The sequence below is a fragment of the Neolamprologus brichardi genome, chromosome 3, assembly GCF_056152115.1.
Source record: "Neolamprologus brichardi isolate AB-2024 chromosome 3, ASM5615211v1, whole genome shotgun sequence".
NCBI classification, from domain to species: domain Eukaryota; kingdom Metazoa; phylum Chordata; class Actinopteri; order Cichliformes; family Cichlidae; genus Neolamprologus; species Neolamprologus brichardi.
This window is the reverse complement of record NC_142106.1, coordinates 29922366-29943473: the sequence shown is the minus strand read 5'-3', so window position 1 is coordinate 29943473 and position 21108 is coordinate 29922366. Positions and strand designations below refer to the sequence as shown.

At 38.6% G+C, this 21108-nt stretch overlaps 1 protein-coding gene across 1 annotated transcript in view; it reads left to right on the top strand.

Moving 5' to 3' along the window:
• LOC148104171 (Fc receptor-like protein 5) overlaps positions 1-21108 on the top strand; it is a 28562-nt gene that overhangs the window by 5389 nt on the left and 2065 nt on the right. The window contains exons 7-12 of the mRNA XM_087836153.1: positions 16273-16539; positions 17882-18148; positions 18271-18549; positions 19828-20112; positions 20828-20935; positions 21073-21088. Of these exons, the coding sequence (XP_087692279.1) occupies positions 16273-16539; positions 17882-18148; positions 18271-18549; positions 19828-20112; positions 20828-20935; positions 21073-21088 (1222 nt within the window). The remainder of the gene's footprint in view (positions 1-16272; positions 16540-17881; positions 18149-18270; positions 18550-19827; positions 20113-20827; positions 20936-21072; positions 21089-21108) is intronic.

Below are 21108 nucleotides of genomic sequence, written 5' to 3'. Positions count from 1 at the left end.
ATGTATAATCCACAATAACATAAAACAAACATCTAATTTTACATTTTTAATAAAGGTGCTGCTAATGAGCAGACGCTCAGTCAGGATGAAGATCAGCAGCAAGTGTACTCCTCTCTTCTTCATGGTTAGTTTTTCATGCAGTTTCAAATATTCTGATGCTATTTGCAACAAGACTGTACTTAATACAGCTGCTGCAGCTTTTAATATAAATGTTATTTGTAAGAATATTTGTGTTTAAATTAGTATCACAGACATGAGGTGACTGATTTTCTCTGACCTGCAGGTGATCGTTGTGTCTATGAGACAGTCAGAAAATGTGAAAACACTGAAAATGGTAAAGTTTACACTTTCATTAATATAGAGCTTGTGGAAGCTGGATGATTATACAATAACTGTGTTTAACATGAAAGTTAATCAGATTATTATTTCAGGTCCAGCAGAAGGTGATTACACCAATGTCACATCTGTGATTCAGCTCAAAGCCATTAACAAGACAAGTGAGTGCACAAAATGTGAGATGATGACCATGAGAAAATACCTTGATAATTATCATCATTAATAATTACACTTGAAATGCTTTCATTTGATCACCTCAACAGGGCAACGTGGTGACCCAGAGGAGAGCTCTGACTACAATAATGTCAATCCAAATTCAGCTACAGCTCTAAAATCTTAACAGCAGTTCTTCAGCTGTTTTGTGATTGTCGATTGAGCCAGCACCGAAAATGTATTTAATGGAAAAGAAAGAAGACTCCACAAGAACCACCTGCAGATCACCCTGTGTGATGCTGCACTTGCCAAAAGACAAACTCTTGCAGCACTCCATCCATGTCAGATAAAGTGACACTGCCAGAGACTTCTGCAGAAATAACTGTACATACTTCTTTCTCCCATCATTTTTTTTTTAAAATTTCTTATACTGTAAATATTCTAATTTTATTGTGAATGTTCATTTTAATCAGCTTTCTCATTATTTAAATCTGTTTCATTACAAGTCAAAATTAGTTGGTTTTTTTTAACCACTTTTTTAACCCTTTAAGACCTACCATAGAACCAAGTCCGCCAGAGCTTATATTATATTTTTTCATGCTATAGTGCCATTTTGGGAGTATTTCAAGTTGCTATACATCAATACAACTGTTATATCCCATATTTTAATAATATGTATGCATTATGTCCATAGTAACTACATTAATTAGAAAAAAAAGTGCAATAACCTACAAAAAAATTGAAAATCATTGGGGTTTTTTTATATATATTTCTACTTGGAGAAATTTAAGAGGTTTATCCCTCAAAACTTTAAATACAAAAAAGTTGCAAAAAATAGTTTACAACAACAGGAAATTTATTTTGAGTGTCTTCATAGTTTTATTTTTGAGATACACCAATTTTTATACACTGCAGGAAAAACGAAAAATTATCCTATAATGCAAATTTCCAAAGAAAACAGCATGTGCATCAAAATAAAGTGTTTAAAGCAGTGCAATTTGAGTTCTAAGCATCCCAGGAACTATTCAGAAAAGTATAAAGTCAAACATGACTTATAAAAACACCAGTATAGGCTTTTAAGGCCTACAAGTAAAAAACTACATTTTCCGCAAAAAATGATGTCACTTCCGGTTTCGGGCAGGTCATGTCGGACATGCGATGTCCGCGCTGATGTCTTTTTTCAATGTGGGAAGTGTTACGAACAGCTGATCGGATCGGCAAAGCCTGTTTCTGGAATATTATGTTTTTGTTCCTGCAAGGGCTTTTTATGCAATTTTTGCAAAGCTATATGTGGAAAGAAACCGTGACTTAGGACAAGCTGGTGGCATAAGATGTAAGTACAACTCCTCTGGTTTCATATGGGAAAAAAAATATTGCGCTAGCTTACGTGGTTCCGATTCCACAGGGATTTAAAAATAGTTATGCAAAACCGAGTGTGCCCACTCCAACCGGCTTTAAAGGGTTAAAGAAAGAGAACAATCCGTTTACTGTTTCTGTCATATGATGACTGTGTGGCAGACAGAGCAGGACCTTAAATGCAGAACATGGTAATAAACTTCGAAAAAAAAATCTTGGTTTTATTCTCTGTGACTCACAGAACAAATTTAAACAGAACAGACAGAAGACACACAACCAAAGAGGGTCAAATGCGGCAAGAAACAAAGCGAGACTCAAACAATAAATGCATAAAAGGTAACATAAGAAGAGGAAACAGGTGGAAGAACAGCTGGGACTAACTGGGGAAATGATGGGGAAAGTAAAGCTGACCACTAACATATAAGAAAAAGGTTACCAAAAGAAAACAGGGAGTAACGAACACCTACCACAGAGACAAAGACTTAACAAGGTATGTGAAACACACTCTCAAAAGTGGAGTACGAGGATTTAACATCTATATGTTTATCTATATGCTATTCTCCAAATAATTAATCATGCTTTATTCTAATTGAAGTATGACCCTAATTAATAGGATGAACAAGAAAACCTAGTTTGATCAATGAAAATTGTTTTAATGTCTGGATTTCGCCTGCACTGGCATCATTCACCTCCAACCTCAACATATTAGTCTCTGTGTGTGTGAGACTGGCTGCAGGAATGTGGTGAAGATAAGAGTGTGGAAGTCTGTGGCCTGTCATCATGTGTGAGTGTTAAGTAGGTTGGTGATAGTTAATCATGCTTAATACTAATCAGAACCAATATAAAGGGTCTTTCTGGAGGCGTCTGGCTGAATCCATGACACAGAAGAAAGATTAAACTGAAGCAGAACATAAACAAACTATGACCAAGAACTAAACTATAGCCTGATGGTGTAAACACAAAAACATTATATGGTATCATAAATGTATGAAGCAAAAATTAGGCCCAATTACTCAGGATACTGAAGAATATGAATCTCGGTCTGTAACTTAAAGCTGGGTCTAAAGACGCAGCACCATGACAGTCCCTGATCTCCTGCTATGTCACGTTTTCTGTGCAGCCTTAGTCAGCCTAAGAAGTGTGATTTCACCAGAACTGCTGTAATAAGTGAAGAGAAACACAAGGAAACTATGTTAAGCTTGAGAAAGGCAAGTCTACACAGCAGGACACACAGTGTGGGAGCCAGGTTAATATAGTTCAATTTATATTTGCTGTTAAACTTATTTTGGGTAATTAGTAATTTAATAAGTAAATTCATGTTTATAGTGAAACTAAAATTATTTTTGTGTGTTTTGGCTTGGTAAAGTAAAACTTTGAAAATGTTCACTTTAAAGACTAGGTTTATACTTTAAATCTATGCATCATGGATTTATGCAAATAAGTGCACACAGTGCTGGGGGGACGACATAGCAGAGGCAAGACGCTGCAGAGCCACACGGTTTTCCTACCGTAGTTTGTTTGTTGTTGAGAATAACTTAGACCTGATTACGCCTGTAAGACAATTTACATGCTCTGAATTATATTCCTGTTTGTATATTTTCATATCGGAGTCCCGTGGAAGGTTTTTCCTCTTCAAATGAACATACACGAGTGAAGGACGGGGAAACACACAGTACCCCACAGGAACAATTTGCTTGGAAGTTCTATTTTTATAAACGAAAAGAAAAATTGCTGACAGGACAACTAAAAAGAGGAACGATGCTGCCCAGTCTATGGGTTCTGTTCAGGATGAGGAATAATGAAACTATATCCACAGACAAAACATGTTTAAGTGGACAGATTACAAACTGTACAGAGCTTCAGCTGTAGAAAAAATCAAAATAGGACAAGCTTTTATTGCTGTCAGTTGCTGAGGTTTAAAAAGTCCAAAAGGAATCAAAACTAGGAAAACTGACTTATGAACACACAAGTGACTGTGTTTCAAAAATACCCGGGTACATGTGGACGTAGCCTATGACTGTTAGATGCAGACCTTTTTATGTAGCTTGAGAATTCACTGTTGTGCTCATTACAGCAGTGTACATCCCACCCAGCGCTAATACTAAGGAGGCGCTCTGCGAGCTGATCAATGAGCTCCCGAACTCACACTCCGATGGACTGTTTATTATCGCCGGAGATTTCAATCATGCAAATCTCAAATCAGTCCTTCCAAAATTCCATCAACACGTTGACTTTGCCACGGAGGGTAAAACATGCTGGATCTTGTTTACACAAACATTCCCAGCGCGCAGAGAGCGAAGCCCCGCCGCCACCTCGGACACTCAGTCCACTGGTCTATTATGCTAATTCCGGCATACAGACCGCTCATCAGACACTCCAAACTGGTTCTGAGACAGGTGGGAACTTGGCCTACTTGAGCTCTCTCTGCTCTCCAGGACTGTTTTGAGCACACTGACTGGAACATGTTCAGGGAGGCTACAACAAATGGCGACTGGACCAACTTGGAGGAGTACACATCATCTGTGACCAGCTACATCAGGAGGTGCATCGATGATGTCACTTACTCCAGGGATATTATTATACGGACCAACCAGAAAGAGTGGATGACTGCAGAAGTGTGTGACCTGCTAAGGATTCAAGACTCTGCCTTCAGAGCAGGTGACAAGGGGGCCCTGGGAACAGCGAGGGCCAAACTGTCTCAAACCATCAAAGCAGCGAAGCGCGCGCATGGCAGAAAAATCCGCAGCCACTTCCAGGACAGCGGTGACACGCAGTGCATGGTTTGATTCCCAGAATGATGTGCTGGTGAGGAAGTCCAACCCCCGTCATAACGACCAGGTTCTCTGTCTGACCTCTGCTGATGTGAGGAAATTCTTTGCAGAGTTAACCCACATATCCAGATAAAATTCCTGGTAGAGTGCTCAGGGAATGTGCAGACCAGCTGACATATGTCCTCACCGACATCTTCAACCTCTCCCTGAGCACTGCTATTGTCCCAACGGGCCTCAACCACCATCGTTCCTGCGCCAAATAAGTTCCCAGTGTCCTGCCTCAACAACTACCGTCACTCACACCCATCATGATGAAGTGCTTTAAGAGGCTTGTCATGAGGCACATTAAGACCCTGCTGCCACCCACACTGGACCCACTGCAGTATGACTATGGCCCCAACCGGTCAACAGAGAACGCCATCACTATCACCCTACATCTTGCCCTCACCCACCTGGACAATAAGGGCACATATCTTCGAATGCTGTTCATAGACTTCAGTTCAGCATTCAACAGAATCATTCCTCAGCACCTGATTGGAAAACAGCCTGCTGGGCCTGAACACCTCCCTCTGCAAATTGATCCTGGAAGGAGAGGCCTCAGACGGTCTGGATCGGCAACAGCATCTCCAACACCACCACACTGAGCACTGGAGCCCCTCAGGGCTGTGTGCTCAGCCCACTGCTGTTTACTCTGCTGACTCACGACTGTGTAGCAATGCACAGTTCGAACCACCTCATCAAGTTTACCAATGACACGACTGTGGTGGGTCTCATCAGCAAGAACAATGAGTCAGTATACAGAGAGGAGGTGCAACAGCTAACGGACTGGTGTAGAGTCAACAACCTGTCTCTGAACATGGACAAAACAAAAGAGATAAATTTTGAGTTCAGGAGAGCACAGAGAGATCACTGCCAACTTAATGCCAATGGATTCTCTGTGGAGGTCGTCAAGAACAACAAATTCCACCTGGCGGAGAACCTCTCCACAAGTCAGAAACAAATAGAAAAGGTAAACAAGAGGTACAACAGACTCTAACATGCAAACTCGAAACAGAAGGAAACAAATGAGAGGCTAAGAACATAAGAATTGATACAAATACATCAGAAGCAGAACACTAGTGACAATAACCAGAAACTGAAACCCAAGCTCTAGAGATACTTAGGAAATAAATAAATAAATAACATCATGAATAATAATCAAACTAAGAACCAGAAGGAATGTCCCATATGAAGAAACACACAGACCAGTTGGATGCGAGTTAACATCCTACATGATACGCAGAGGTGAGTAGTAACGAGTTACATTTACTCCGTTACATTTACTTGAGTAAGTTTTTTTTTAAAATGTACTTTTAAAGTACCTTTTTTGCACGATACTTTTTACTTTTACTTGAGTACATTTGTGAAGAAGAAACGGTACTTTTACTCCACTACATTTGCAAAATTTGACTCGTTACTTTTTAAAAAAATAATTAGTTTAACACATTAGATAACATGCCGCCAGTGGAGTTTCCAGTAACTTTTTTACCAATGAGATGTGGCCATGCAGTCACATGACCAGTTTGAAACTGTGGCGGGCAGAGCGGTCCAAGCATTTCAAAGTACGGGACACACGGAAAGAAGAAACATGAAAACATGGCAGAGCCAGTCGTCTACGCTAGAGCTGAAGAGGATGAACAGCATTTTCCTCACATACAAAGAATGTTTTGCTTAAAAGCAGTACAAAAGAACAGCTATGTCTTCAGTGTCGGTGTCTTCAGTGAGAGCCAAAACAAACCAACTTTTCAGCGTGAAACAACTCAACTCGTGTAACCTGAGGAAACGGTAAGTTTTCTCTAAATATCTTTTTAGCTGTGGTTAGCTGGATGTCAGTCTTATGTTACAGCAGCTGTGTCAAGCTCGAGCTGCAAGTCTTGTTTTCGGCACTACGTTGTAGTGAGACAAGTTTGTGGGTGTTTTGTGCAGCTTCGGCTGTCCTGTCAACTGCTCGCTGGTTAGCCTATAAGCTAACAGCTAGCCTGGTTAATGACGCTAGAGTTCCACGCACATGCAAACAGCTCGTCTCTACTGCTTTAACTGTTCAAACAGAAGGCAATACTGCGGCTGGCAGGGTTTATTATGTGAAACAGCAGCTTGTTTAGTTTAAACAGTCTGCATTAAGCTGGGCAAACAATGTGTGATTTTTTTTTCAGTCAAGTTATTCAGCTCCTGCTCAAACTGTACAATTAAATCTCAGGGGTGATCATACAAAATCTGTCTCTCGCTCTCCCTCTTTGTGTCTTTCACTCACTCACACAGACACACACACACCGTCAACTTTGCTAAATTACTAATGAAAAAATTTGACCAGGCAGCTGTGATTGAGCAGCAAAGTCCATCCAGCTCTTTTCATGGTTGTTGTAGTCGTGATAATTTTGTGAGGCCACATTGAAAAGCCTCGGATACGTAAGCGTAGAGCTGCCACCGTTAGTACAATATACCTTTCACGTTTGAACAATATAATATCACGTTATTACAATGTACATAATTATCACGTTCATACAATATCAATATTATATTGTACGAACATGACGAACATCGTGAGGTGTTAACTGCTTTTCGTTACCCCATGTATACTACACAATGCACACACAATTAAGGCAAAACTTGGGCCGATCCCGAAAACGGTTGCGCGACTGAAAAATCGGCTCAAAATGGGCCAAAGATCGCACAGTGTATGGGCAGCTTTTGGAGGCTAGCTCCAAACAAACATCTGCAGCTTGGCAGTGTATACAGCACTATAATGACCAGACCTAATTGTTTTGAAAACCTTACATCTTTCCACAGGTCTCCACTTCATCAGACATCACCTAGACACAGAGCTGGATGAGGCCAGCACAAACAGCGGCCTATTCAACAAAGATGATGGATCCATGGGGTCAGGAAAGCCAGAAGCAGGGGAGCTGGAGAGGTACCATTCATGTCCATTCACTGGAGGTGTGGATCTATTGCATGGTGTTCCTCACATCAAGAAGCTGTCGATCAAAGTCAATACAGCTCTTTCTGCATCTGGAGCTTATGAAGGACTTCTCAGTCATGCAGGACTCCTGTTCACTGCTAAACAGTTACAGCTTCACAGAAAGAACATTGAGAGCAAACTGCTGCTGAAGCTTAACCATCACTTCACTGAGTGAAGAAATGGCACAATTTTGCTAAATATGCAGAAATAGATGCACTCCCATACAACTTATGGTAAACTGAGCTGCCTTGTATGAACATATGTTGAAGATGCCTCATTCTGTTTTCTCTGAGGCTGCTGTGCCATTTGGAGCAAAAATGAATATAAAGTTTACAGCATATCTTGTTACTGGAAATTGTTTGCACTGTTTATATGTTTATATTATTTACTGTAGGTATTGGTGAAAAAAGCTTTATGTTGTAAAAACTGAAATCTGGAAATTAGAATTGTTGTGCCTTATTTTGTTGATCTTTTTACATATATTCCTTTTGAAAATGGTAAAATTTGTATATTTATTTATTTCTGTTTGTCTGATAGCATTTATTTATAAAATAAATCGGACATTTCAAACAGTTACTCGCTACTTGAGTAGTCTTTTCGCCAAGTACTTTTTTACTCTTACTTGAGTAACTTTTTGACAACTACTTTTCACTTTTACTTGAGTAATAATATTTTACAGTAATGCTACTCTTACTTGAGTACAATTTTTGGATACTCGACCCACCTCTGATACGATGAGGAAGTATACTCAAAAACAAACTACTGATAATCAGTTATAATATTTAAATCCCCGCTAAGATGGATCAATTACAAAAAACTATAGATACAAGAGTAAATTTTCCCAACATGGCTGAAAATACTATTTAACGTGCAGCTTTAGATGACAAACTCATTATACACATAAAACAAAATCTCTACAAACTCTAAAAGACAAAATGCAGCAGCACAATCAGGGAAACACACAGCAGCAGGCCTCTCTTCATCCCTGTTTAGCACAGGTGAAAAACACATAAATAGGTGTTATAATGGATAAAAGTCAGATTCAATTACTATTTTTCCCTTTAAAAGTAATCAAAAGCACTTTGGGGACGTTTAGCTCTAAAAACTAACACTTAGTAAAGCAACACCAAACTTAAACTTATAAGTTAGTACAGGGAGAGGAGCTACAGAGAATGTGCCTTACCAGTAGGGTTGCCAACCGTCCCTTAAAAAACGGAATCGTCCCGTATTTAGAAACAAAAGTACACGTCCCGTATTGAGCTAATAAGGGATGCACTTTGTCCCGTAATACAGTGAGAATCAAAAGTAGTCTATAAGTTTTAATGTAATTAACGCTTTGTTTGAAAACATAATTCCCAGCCCCGCCCCTGCTTTGTGACCAATGAGCTGACATCACACTTATGACAATTCGAGTATGACAATTCAGATTACCGCTCATCTCATTGGTTGAGGAAAGGTCGCTTGCGGAGAAAATACCGGAAGACAACAGATGACCACAACAAAAAGCATGGCCAACAGGGAAACAAACGCCGACACTGCGGTGCAAGTCTCAGACGACAGTACACCTGAAGCTGGGCAAACACTGTGCGATTTTCAAACTGCACGATTGGCTCGCATGGGTTATAAGTTCGTAGGTCACGATGCAGGGTCTCACACTATACCGCCCGATGCTCTGATGCGACCTGAGTCACACTGTGCCTCCATAAAATGAAGGTTATAACAGAAAATCTGTCGCTCGCTCTCCCTCTCTGTCTTTCACTCACACAGACACACACCGCCATCAACTTTGCTAAATTGCTAATGAAAAACACTGATCAGGCAGCTGTGATTGAGCAGCAATGTAAATCCAACTATTTTCACGGTTGTTGTGGTCGTGATAATTTGGTGATGCCACATCGAAAAGGCTCGGATGAGCTTTCCAAAGTTCTACAAGTTGTGCCTCCATCGCTTGTGTCCAGATCACACGCTGCACAGCCGTGCTGCTCCGTCTTTTTCACCAACGTTTACGTGTTTGCGCGTGAGCAGTGTGAGCGGCTGCGGTGACACCCTCACGAGCGATTGATGATCGGGAGCTGGTCGTGAGGTGTTAATCGCTTCTCGTTACCCCACGTATACTACACGATGCACGATGAAGGCCAAAATCGGGCCGATCACCAAATTGGTCGCACGACTCAAACATCGGCTCAAAATGGGCCAAAAATCGCACAGTGTGAGCCCAGCATTAGACCAGCATTAGACCAGCAATGTTTGTTCCTCTCAGAGAAAGAAAAAAAGGCTGCAAAAGTGCAGGGAAGAATGGGAAAAGCAAAACACCTGGCTGGAAAAGTGCACGATAACACCTATAAAGCGCACTGCACTGTGTGCCGTCGCACTTTTTCCATAGGCGTGCTTCTAATGGTGGGCACATGAAGAACATGAGGGGCGTGAAAGCTCGGGGAACCCTTAGCCAATTTTTGTCCACCAGGCCACGGCAGAAGCAGATATGGTATGTAAACACTGGTTTGTTTGTTTTTAAACCCTCTGGTTAAGGTTAAAATGGGCATGTGCAGTGAATATCAGCGCTAAGTGGCCAGAAGTGTGATAATATAATTTATTTTGTGTAGTAAACAACTGCAAGGATAGATGATTACAACAAATAGATGAGTAATACATAAAAGTAATACATAGATGAATAATGATGATGAGTTATGATGCGTAATCATGGGAACAAGTGGGTTTACAAATGGGAGCAAAAGCTGAAATAATGCCTCTGCTGAAGCCAATTGCACTAAATGCACTAAATGTGCACTGTTACAAGAATATTTTTCTTTCTATTGTTTTCTATTAATTTATATAATTTTAAGTTAAGCAGGACAGAGTTCTTTTAAAGAAAGATTTACTTTTATTATCAAAAGTTAAGCATGACAGGCTTCTGTTTAAGAAAGAGACCTGTTTTATTGTGTTAATGTTGTCATTTTGAGCTAAAAATAAATGCCTAAATGATTTTTGTTTCCCATGTGTTGATATCACAAAGAATACGCATCTACTTAAATCAAATTCAAGTCAAATGGTTAAAAAAAATAATTTCACACACAAAAAAGAGCTAAAAAATTCACCACACTGGGAAGGGTGAAGACAACTGGGTCGCCTGGGCCTGGCCACGAGGTGTCCCTTATTTATTTCTCAGGGAGTTGGCAACCCTACTTACCAGTGTGGAGATCCCAGATACCAGTGTCCCTCTAATTTTTCACGTGTCTGAGCGAACACACAAACTCCGTGAGTGATCCCTTTGACCACTGTGAGCGACATCAGACGTGTGCACTGTCGTCACGCCGGCATCTTATCCATCCAAGTTACATGGTTTATTAAGATAATCAAATTACAGCATTTACATTTATGTTAGACTACTTTTAATTAACTGCTTTAGCCCACTTACAATAAAAATTAATAAATAAATCTTTTATGTTAACACTATTGGAAGTAAAAATAACTTGAACTCCAATTTTGAAAACACAACTTACTTTTTTTATTATTATTTTTTTTTTATAAAGCTCTGACTTGTATTATGAGTCTGTGGTCTGGGAGACAGTCTGTAACTCTCTGTCTGCAAAATACAGTATATAATGACCAATGTTGGGCAATTAATTATATAGTTACTTTTTCAAAAAAGTAACTGAGTTATGCAAACAACAAAGGTTTACCTAAAAATGCAGCCAAGGCATTTTTAAATAAACATTTCAAACTATTTACAGAACAATCAGCTGTTCTGCATCAAATTTGATGCCACACAAATTATTTGTGCCACTCCAAAAAATATTTCTGTCCACTATGAGATAAAGGAGAACAACAGCCTGATACCTGCAGGCCTGACAACAGGAGATGTATCACTCCTGTAACACAGGAAAGCAGTCGCCTCATTGTTTCGACACACACAACAAAACTATTGATTACACTACACACTGACTACACAAGATTTGCGCTGAACGTCTCAAATCTCTCACATCTCAAAACACCGCCGTCACTAATACTTCCCCCGTTTCTTAACAACAAGATGCCACGTTGCCATGTCATTTTTTGATCGGTCAACATGGTACTTTTTTTGACCAATAGGAAAGGGGGGAGTGTTTTTGATTACAGGCTTTTGAGCCTTTTTTCTTATAAAACGTCGTTTTTACCGTTTATTCCCGCAGTAAATATAAACAATGACAGTATACAGGAAGAAAACCAAACGTTGCATATTTTTTATCATAACTCTGGCTTTATGTGGCCTATCAACACAATTTAAAAACTGTTATAAAGTCCACACTTTTTCCGTCAATTGTTCCGTCTGTCCTGCTCACATCTCCAATGGTTGTACACGTTGTCATTAACGTGGCTTCACTCCACATAAGCCACGCCGCTTTGCTAGCTAAAACACTGGTGTGTCGGCACATAAGGACGCTGTCATAGCCTGTCAATGACGTTGATTGGCTACGTATATACCCATCGGCTGAACTATGGGATAAGGTGGCATCGTTCTAATCCCATATGGGAGCAGCCAGTCACTCACTGACTAACACTGCAAAACAGGATTGTTGAAGTATTAATTTTAATTTCAATTCAGGTTTTTTTTTTTTTTTTTGTGCGCAACGCAGATTTTCTGTGTGCAGAGACTGTGCCAACAGTGCGCAATTGCGCAAGTGCGCAGCTTAGAGGGAACATTGGTGGAGATCATACAACGTTTGCTGTGTCCCAATTCAGGGTCTGCACGCTTGAAGTACGCATTTTAAGTGCGATTACGTCACCGCCACGCGACGACGGCTGTCCCAATTCAAAGTGTACTTCAAAAGCATACTCCAAATGCGCCGTCGATTTCCCCAAATATCAAGCGTGGTCCGGTGCACGCTTCATGGTCCCATATATCCCACAATTCATAGCGCGGCGGTGGGTGTGGATAATTTTGCCGCAAAATACAGCAGAAGGGAGCGGCCGAAGAGTGAACTGTCAAAAGTAAGTACTGGATATGACGTCACTTATTTATGTGCGAATGTTCAATAGCGAAGAACATTAAAACATTGCCGTTGGCCACATGTCGGCAAAGTTATGTAACATTAGTGATGTTTGTACTTTCAGCCTCTATATATCTATATCTATCTATCTATATATATATATATATATATATATATATATCATAATAATCTGACAATACTATATTATTATATATATATACTATATATTATTGGCCATGATATATATACATTACCACAGTGAGATGACTTTAGTCTCATGAACAACATTAGCTAATTGTTATTTACTCACTAATCTTGTAATGACTGTTCAGTACAGAAATGAAGCCCAACAATCATGTTTTCCAGTCCTGTGGTCTCAGCCTCAGATACTCAACTAATCAAAGTGATGTCATGACAAAAATGAATGACCAACAAAACATTTTTTTTTCTCCTTCATTTATGTCACACAATCTCGCGTTTCTCGCGGTTAGTATCATGGTTGCTAGGCAACCTGAACAGCGCAACACAGGCTAGACCATCCCATTTCACAAGCCTCTCACTTCCGCACTTCTCATACTCATAGTACGCACCGTACGTAGTACGCGTAGTGCGCGTACTTCAAGCGTGCAGACCCTGAAATGGGACACAGCCTCTGGCTGGGAACCTCCACATATGCAACATGTTTGCTAGCGGTGTCCCACTGACTAATGCCCCCGAAAACATTGACATGTGGAACCTTATTATTACAAAAATTCAATTTAAATAATAAAAAATAAAATCTATGCAATGCAGTTTTTTAAAGTTCACTGTGACTCACACATTATTACATAGTATATTATAGCTGCAGCTACATACTATATATATATACATATAAATAACATTATGATTTATGATCTGCTTCAAGATATGTTCTCTAACTGCACCTTTAGAGGAAGCTAATGTCTTCCTTCTCATTCTCTCCGTCACTACCCAGAGCTTGTGACCACACAAGGGTAGGAAGATAACTCCGCTCTCACTTCACTACACCACACTGGTCCTGCATCCATATCACTGCAGATGTCAATTCAACCCAATCCACCTGCCAATCTCCCACTCCACTCTTGCCACAAGATCCTTCAAATCCTGTGCTTTGGGCCAGAACTCATCCCTAAACCACAGTTACTACTCCAACAATTTTCCAGTGTCAATCACGGCTCAGAGTTGGAGGTGCTGATTCTCATTCCCTCCTCTTCACACTCAGCAGCAAATTGCCTCAATACGAGCTGGAGTCCACCATCTTATGAAGTAAGGAGATCAGTAAGCACAACTGTATTTCACCAATAACTGAACGTTATCAGATTGCCATGGTAACGCTGCCTTGCTGAACTGCTTGCTTCCTCTTATTGCTTCCTTTATTTGACATACAGCGTTAATTCTGTAAAACACATTCAAGTCTATAAACAGCTGCTGTGTTTGCAGCTTTGCTCTGCTATCTAAAAATGTAGCCATGGAAATGAGTAACTAAGTGTGTAAGTGTGCTTTTTAGTTAACAAGTGTAGCTAAAAGGCACTGTCGTTATTTATTAATACAGCAGTTACAACTACTTGTAAGAAAACAGAGAGGAGCTGAGAAAGGGGGCAGGACTTCATCTCGTCTCACGGTCACTTCTGGTTAAGGACACATTTCTATTTTAACTTGTGCACGCTTACTTTCTGTGAGTGAATTTATGACTAATCTACGATGTCACCACAGTGGAAAGATATGTTAAAGGAATCTGCATTAGTTTAATGAAATAAAAATAAAATTACTGTCAGTTATTGATTTCACTGCTGTGTGAGAAAGTGTGTGGATTACCAACATCTGCTGTGAACATTTGCTGTCAGTAAGTATGACATCTCTGTTTATCAGCTGGTATGGGGGCTCACCTCAAATCTATTTAATGTATATTTGAAGCAATGTAATGATTTTGTGCATCAATATTTAGTGTATCGTCATCTCCTTGTAAAGGAGCAGCAGCAAACTCAATGACTACATCTGTGACAGGAAGGGAATGGTAAAAGTTTATTGTCTTGGTTGTGTTTAATCAGTCGTCTTCATTTATGCATCTACTGCAGTTTAAAACGATCTGAATGATGTATACATGTAGTGTTTATGAGGGTAATTATTATTGGTGATAAAGCTCATAATAATCAAACCAAGCATACAAGCAGCAGACAAAGGCAACAAAATATCCGTCGCTGTTTCTGTCGGACCTCAGTCAAATTTTAATGCATGTAATGCACAAGTCTGGAGTTATTACAGTATATACAAAAAGTCCATAGACAGCACTCTAAGCAACCAGGAAAAACTTATTACTAACCTGTTACTTTATTATCTAATGCTTGATAGATACTTGTTAGCAATCTGAATCTGAACAATGTTTCTCGTTGTGTTTGTGGGCTGTAAAATGAACTAAAGTACTTTACATTTAAAGCTTGTCTTTGACTTGTGTTTTTCTCATTTTGGGCAGTCAGTCAAGCTATTGTTGTTTAGTTTCAGTATATATATATATATATATATATATATATATATATATATATATATATATATATATATATTTTTTTTTTTTTTTTTTTTTTTTTACAGCCGTTCTGATAAAAATCTGCCTGATATGTTTCTGCAGGAGAGTATAAATGTATCACATGATGTTGTGGTCAGACTATGTTAAGTTGGTATTTCTGTGTAAAAGGAAGGAAGCAGAGAGAAGAAGTTGAAAAAAATCTTTGTTTCCTTCACAGCTCTTTGGTATCTGCTGTGCTGCTGCTTCACTCTCTCTCTTTACAGAAAGTTGTAGAAGTTTTCAGACGTGTCACTGCTGGATGTGAGGATGGGAGCCACTTTGCTCTGTGAGCTGGGCCTATTCTGTGAGTACATCACTGACTTCTATTGTTTGATTCATACGGATCCATAAACATGTTTTAGTAAGAAGAACAGAGCATCAGTCATCAGACAAATTCTTTGTTGACAGAAGTGACCCACTGCAATGTGTCAATGACATTAATTTTTGAGATTTTTTTCTAATATACAAAGTAAATACTGGGGAGATCATTTCCCTTTTGGAACCCAGTCTTTCATCTGTTGCCCAAAGAGGATGGACTGTACCATTTCAGGTCATGTGATCAGAGGACTCTCATGTTTTGTTATTAACATGGTTGCTTGCAGACTGGATTAGATTTTAGTGCACTGACTCAGATCATAGTAGACATTGAAAACCTCCAAGTGTTTTAAGGAGCTTGGTAAGAAAGCAACTGGACTTTAAACCCTAGTGGGATTGTTCCTTAAGAAGGTCATTAACTCACTATTGATCATGTGCCTCAAGAAATGAGACACATCATTACCAACAGTGTTTTATTTATGTTACATTTGAATGTCTTTAGTTTGATAATGTCTAAAGTTTCTGTCTTTATTGTAGTGCTCTGTACGCTCCTCTGCAGTGGACATGCTCAAGGTGACTGAACAGTTTTCCTTTTTCAATTTCTTCCTTTTTATTTAATAAAGATTATTCTCAACTTGTATGACTCTAATGCAGATCCTATTTGTGTTTCTTTTTATTGATTTATCACTCTATTTTCATTTTATGTGAATATAAATAAAGTGTTATAAATCAATGTCTTGCCTTGAGCATTAAATAAGTGTTTCAGATTGCTAATTGTCTGTTTGTGTTGGATTCTAGATGCTGTGCTAACTATTAAACCCAGCTGGTCCAGTTATTTCACTGGAGAGGTTGTTACCTTCAAATGTAACATGAATGAAGGAAGAAACACTGACTGGTATTACACAATCAAGAAGGATGGTCGAGACTATGTCCGCTACAGTGCACACAAAGACTACACATTCAAAATTAGCTCGACAGGCCACAGTGGTAAATATCAGTGCTCTGGTACCTGGAAGGGGTCATATTATACAAAGAACAGTAATACTGTCTTTATAACTGTATTAGGTAAGTCCTCAGTGATTAATAATGTGATGATTCCAGTTAAAATACTCATCTGGATTATAAAAATATGTGTTTAATAAATGTTTCATTGAAACTATTTTATTTACGATGTATTGAAACTTTAACCAAGACCATTGCATTTTATCTAACTTTGTTCACAGTACACACTACAACCAAAATACTGTTTTACTTTATAACAAGAATAACTGTCGATGAAATTTAATTTAAATAATGAAAAAAAGAAACATCAAAAGCTCGATATAATTTAAGGTGACGATGTTTCTGTTGTCTAAATGTGAAACCAGGCAGATCCCTCTGAACCCATCAGTGTGTTTCCTTCAACAGTGAACTGCATTAGTTTACATTCAGTGTGACTTCTTCAGGCCAAAGAATGGACAAACATTTGTACTGTGCTTATTTAGAGATCTACAACCTGAATTACCCGACTAACCTCAAAATTGTAGCTCTCTCACCATGTCAGAAAACATTAAAATTATCTTAAACTGTATTAAAAAAATAAATTTAAATTAGGTTTAGGATTCAACTTTATTGTCATTACACATCTATAAATACAGGTTAAGGAAATACAGTTTGCATCTGATCAGAGTGCAAGAATAGTAAGTGCTAAAAAATAGGAGCAATTATATACAGATAAGGGTAGTATAAATAAATGGTGGGATAGTTATGAACAGATTATGTACAGAGAGAGCAAATATACAGATGACCTACAGACATGTGTACAGATACACAGATGATCTATATAGTATACAGATGTTCTGTATTGCTATACAGACGGGCAGAAATACAGATGTACTATGAACAAATATAAAGCTTTGCTAAATATATACAGATGTGCTGCATATGTTTAACAGATCTACAGACTGCTATGAATATATTCACAGTGTAGCGCTCTGAGCAGACTATAATAGTGAACAGTGTACGCACTATACCAGAGACTATACTATGTCAGGGTCCTAAACTATAGCAGTAACCAATGTAAGCATATGGTGAAGGTTGAGAATGAATGACAGTCATGATCATGGTCACTGGGAGGGATAAGTGGGTGTGGATGGAAAGGTTCAGCAGGGGACTGAGTTCAGTAAGGTGACAGCTGTGGGGAAGAAGCTGTTCATAAACCTGCTGGTTTTAGTCTCTAGGGTCTTGTAGCGTCAGCTGAAGGGGAGGAGCTGGAAGAGTTTATTGGCAGGATGAGAGGAGTCCCTGAGAATGATGCGTGCTCGGCAAAGACATATCTTCTTGGAAGTTGGAATTTAAATAAAATGAAAACATATTTTAAAATGTTGTTCAATGGCTGTATGTTTTCTTTTCGTCTTTGTGATAACAGCAGATAAACCCAGGGCCACACTGACAGCAGGAACAACAATCATACCAGTAGGGGGCAGTGTGACACTGACCTGCTCTGTGCAGAGCTCTGATGGATGGAAATATGAGTGGTTTGGACAACCCCAAAGAACTTATGAAGTTCAAATCAGTGATCAACAAAACAGAGATATCAGAGTATCTGAAGGAGGAATCTACAGCTGCAGAGGAACAAGAGGAAACCCAGTTTACTACACTGATAGAAGTGATGATGTCACCATTGAGAAAACCAGTGAGTTCAGTCATTTAGTTTGAAATATACATTCACTCATGATTATCAAACATACAATGTGAAGTTTTCTGTGTTGATTTCATGTTTCTATTTGTATCTCAACTGTTAATATGTGTAAACAGTTTCCAGTAAAGTTGTTGTAAAACAACAACCCAACTGGCCTCAGATATTCAGAGGTGAGACGATCACTCTGACATGTGAGGTGCAGGAAGGAGGTGAAACCACTGAGTGGGAGTATGAATGGAGAGGACTCAGGACACCCACACAGTGGACACACAATAATGATGTGACATTCAGCGTTTCTGAGTCCAGCAGTGGAGACTACATGTGTAAGAGTCGACGCAGAGATGACTCATATTCTTCAACAGAGTGGAGTGAAGCCTTCACATTGTCAGTATCAAGTAAGTCATGTTTGTTGTGTGATCTCCATTTGACAAATGTCATCATGGTCAGCACAGGATGAATTCAATGGTCTACAAAGCATGTTACATTGTTAGTCAGACAAAGAGCTGCAGCTGATAGTAGCCTCATTGTAGACAGTTTGTCACCACTTTGTGTCATGAACTTTCAGCTGGTATAGAGACGCCAATGCTGACCTGCTGCTCCATCACCTGAGGACGATAATGACAGAAATACAAAAACAGAAAAAAACTGACAAGGTGGAAAAATTATTATTGTAAGCAGACACTGAGGTGATTTCTGTGCAAATACAAATTGGACAGAATATGTGCGCCAAAGATGTAATATATAAGCCATATTATATTATCCCTTTTTTTAGATAGTAAGATTTATATTTTTTCTTTAATTACTAATCGTCTTTGTGATTGATAGAGTTACAAGGAGTAATGCAATATTTTCCTGGTTCAATTGCATTACTGTGGGGTGAGGCATCCTAGAGAGAGAGTGACTTTGTGACAACAATCAACATTTTTAGTGACTGACTTTTTGGTTTGTTTTGCCAACCGAGGTGAACTGTGTGAAGATTCTTCTTCTTTCTTTTTTTGTCATGAAACTGATGCTTTCAAACACTTTATTTAAGAACTTTGCATGAGCAGTGGTAAATAAATGAATGCATTTTGTTGTATTAATGGAACAAACGGTGATGTGTGAGTTTTTGATATCAGTGTGTATGTGTTCAACAGGAGGTTTATAGAGACAGAGATATGTTGATATGTTCCTTCTGATCATGTAGGAAGAAGACAATTTCCTAATCAAAGCAAACTTACCATGAAAAAATAATCTAAACAAATGAAAATGTTTTATGAAAGACTGAAACTAAAAATCTCATAACTAAAATGTCTGTATTTCAAATTTCTCTGTGCAGCTACATGGTCTGGGAATTATAAACTTCCATTAGTAAGACGTTCTGTGTCTTCTGTTGTGGTAATAAGAAGGAATCACACAGAATAATCACAAGTATTATTTTATAAATCCAAAGAAGAATCATAATGAAACAGAAAAAAATAAACACTAAAAGAATAAAATGGATTATAGGCATCTGTAAGATTACTCATACCATTTCAGTTTAGTGTTATTGCTTGCTATGTGTTGTTTGAAACTGGAGAGGAGGTTTACAAGAGGTAACATTAATGCAGACAACATCAGGGCAGTGTGATCCCAACCCATGTGTGTGGGGTATATATTTATATTTTCTTTCTGTCTTTGTTTAAACTCAACAGCAGATCAACCAAAGGCCCAAATAACTTCAGACATGAGAGACATCCCAGTAGGGGGAAATGTGACCCTAAACTGCTCTGTGAACCCATCATCATCATCATCTGGATGGAAACACTTCTGGTACAGAGATGAGAACGCCTCTGAAGCCCTGACCACACAAGATGCAGTTTTCCACTCAAATGGACAAATCAGTGTCTCACAGGAAGGACTCTACAGGTGCAGAGGAGGAAGAGGAAACCCAGTTTACTACACAGAGGACAGCCAGTCAGTCAGGATTGATCGCAGGGGTGAGTTAATTTTTTTTCTTCAAGAAATACAAAAAGTGATAAGTTAATGATCTCACAGTTAGACCTTTAGTGGATGTATGAATGGAAAACTACCAAACAAAAATAAATTCACTCGAAGATGCACAATACAAGTGTGAAGGGAGAGCGCGCACCAGTGTTGAGTGATTACTTCATGTCAGCATTCATTAGGTTTTTTATACAATATGTAGAATAGATGATGATGTGAATCTACTTCTACGCTCGCTCATTATCTACTGTATATTACCATTATTGAAAAATTCACAGTGTCTGCAGACAAACGTAAATGTTCTTCTGAGCTGAAACATATTAGCACAGAGCTTTACAGTATAAATACAAAGTGATAAAATAGCAATATATACTTTTGTCTCTGTAAAGCTCACATTATGTATTTGAATTAGAAAATAATTCACAGAATTTATCACCACTCATCTGAATCAAAATCTGCTGTTGGTTTAAAGACCTTTGCTCATAAGGGAATGATAAACAGGTGATAAGAAATTCAAAAGGTTTTTTGTATCACTATTCAGGTAAATAATCACCACAGAGGACGATGATACTAAAATAAATGGAATATTTTTAGTTATTATTAGGAATAGTGATGTTGTAAATAGTATTTATGTTTTAAAATGTCCCCATGTAAACTATGTTGCTAATCTGTATAAATGCATCTAATTAAAGCCTGGTATTATTACAGCAACACCTGAAAGCTCTTCATTTCTCACTCCTTTGATCGTTGGACTTGTTTGTGGGATTTTACTGATTCTTCTTCTTCTGCTTTTGTGTCGCTTCAAACAGTCAAAGGGTGAGACCATTAACCATCTGATATTAAACTGAATATGATGTAAATAATGAAAATCACAGATGTATCCTGAACGCTCAATGTAATATTTCTGCACCACAACAGGTTACAATAAAGAATATAACTGTCTTTTCTTACAGATTCATTCTTTGCCAGGTTGGTTCAAATCTCCCCTC